The sequence below is a fragment of the Aptenodytes forsteri genome, unplaced genomic scaffold (assembly GCF_000699145.1).
Source record: "Aptenodytes forsteri isolate BGI_AS27 unplaced genomic scaffold, ASM69914v1 Scaffold120, whole genome shotgun sequence".
Taxonomy (NCBI): domain Eukaryota; kingdom Metazoa; phylum Chordata; class Aves; order Sphenisciformes; family Spheniscidae; genus Aptenodytes; species Aptenodytes forsteri.
Genome location: NW_008795938.1, coordinates 4,234,542 through 4,234,852, shown reverse-complemented (window position 1 = coordinate 4,234,852; position 311 = coordinate 4,234,542). Strand labels below are relative to the sequence as shown.

General features: G+C 72.3%; 1 protein-coding gene across 1 annotated transcript in view; it reads right to left on the bottom strand.

The window, feature by feature from the left end:
• NPR2 (natriuretic peptide receptor 2) overlaps positions 1–309 on the bottom strand; it is a gene marked incomplete at its 5' end in the record, with an annotated part of 11,190 nt that extends 10,881 nt beyond the window's left edge. The window contains one exon of the mRNA XM_009285239.2: positions 4–309. Within this exon, the coding sequence (XP_009283514.1) occupies positions 4–309 (306 nt within the window). The remainder of the gene's footprint in view (positions 1–3) is intronic.
• Positions 310–311: the final 2 nt, after the last annotated feature.

The window sequence follows — 311 nt, the reverse complement described above, 5'->3', positions numbered from 1 at the left end:
CACCGCCCCGCCGGTGATGAGCGGCAGCCGCCAGTGCGAGGCGAAGCGCCCCACGGAAGCGGCCGGGTAGACGCAGCCCGGCCCGAAAAGGACGTCGGGGTCGTGGTAGAGCTTCAGGTCCACGGCGTTGAGCGGTGCCACGTACTCGGAGCAAGCGCCCTCCAGCTCCGAGCTCATGAACTCGACGTGCACCGAGAAGGGCCGCGGCAACAGCGGCGGCTCGCCCCGCTCCAGCGCTTCCAGCGCCAGGCTCAGCGCCGGCCCCACGCGCGGCCAAGCCCACGCGTAGCTCACGTTGCGCTCCGGCAGCA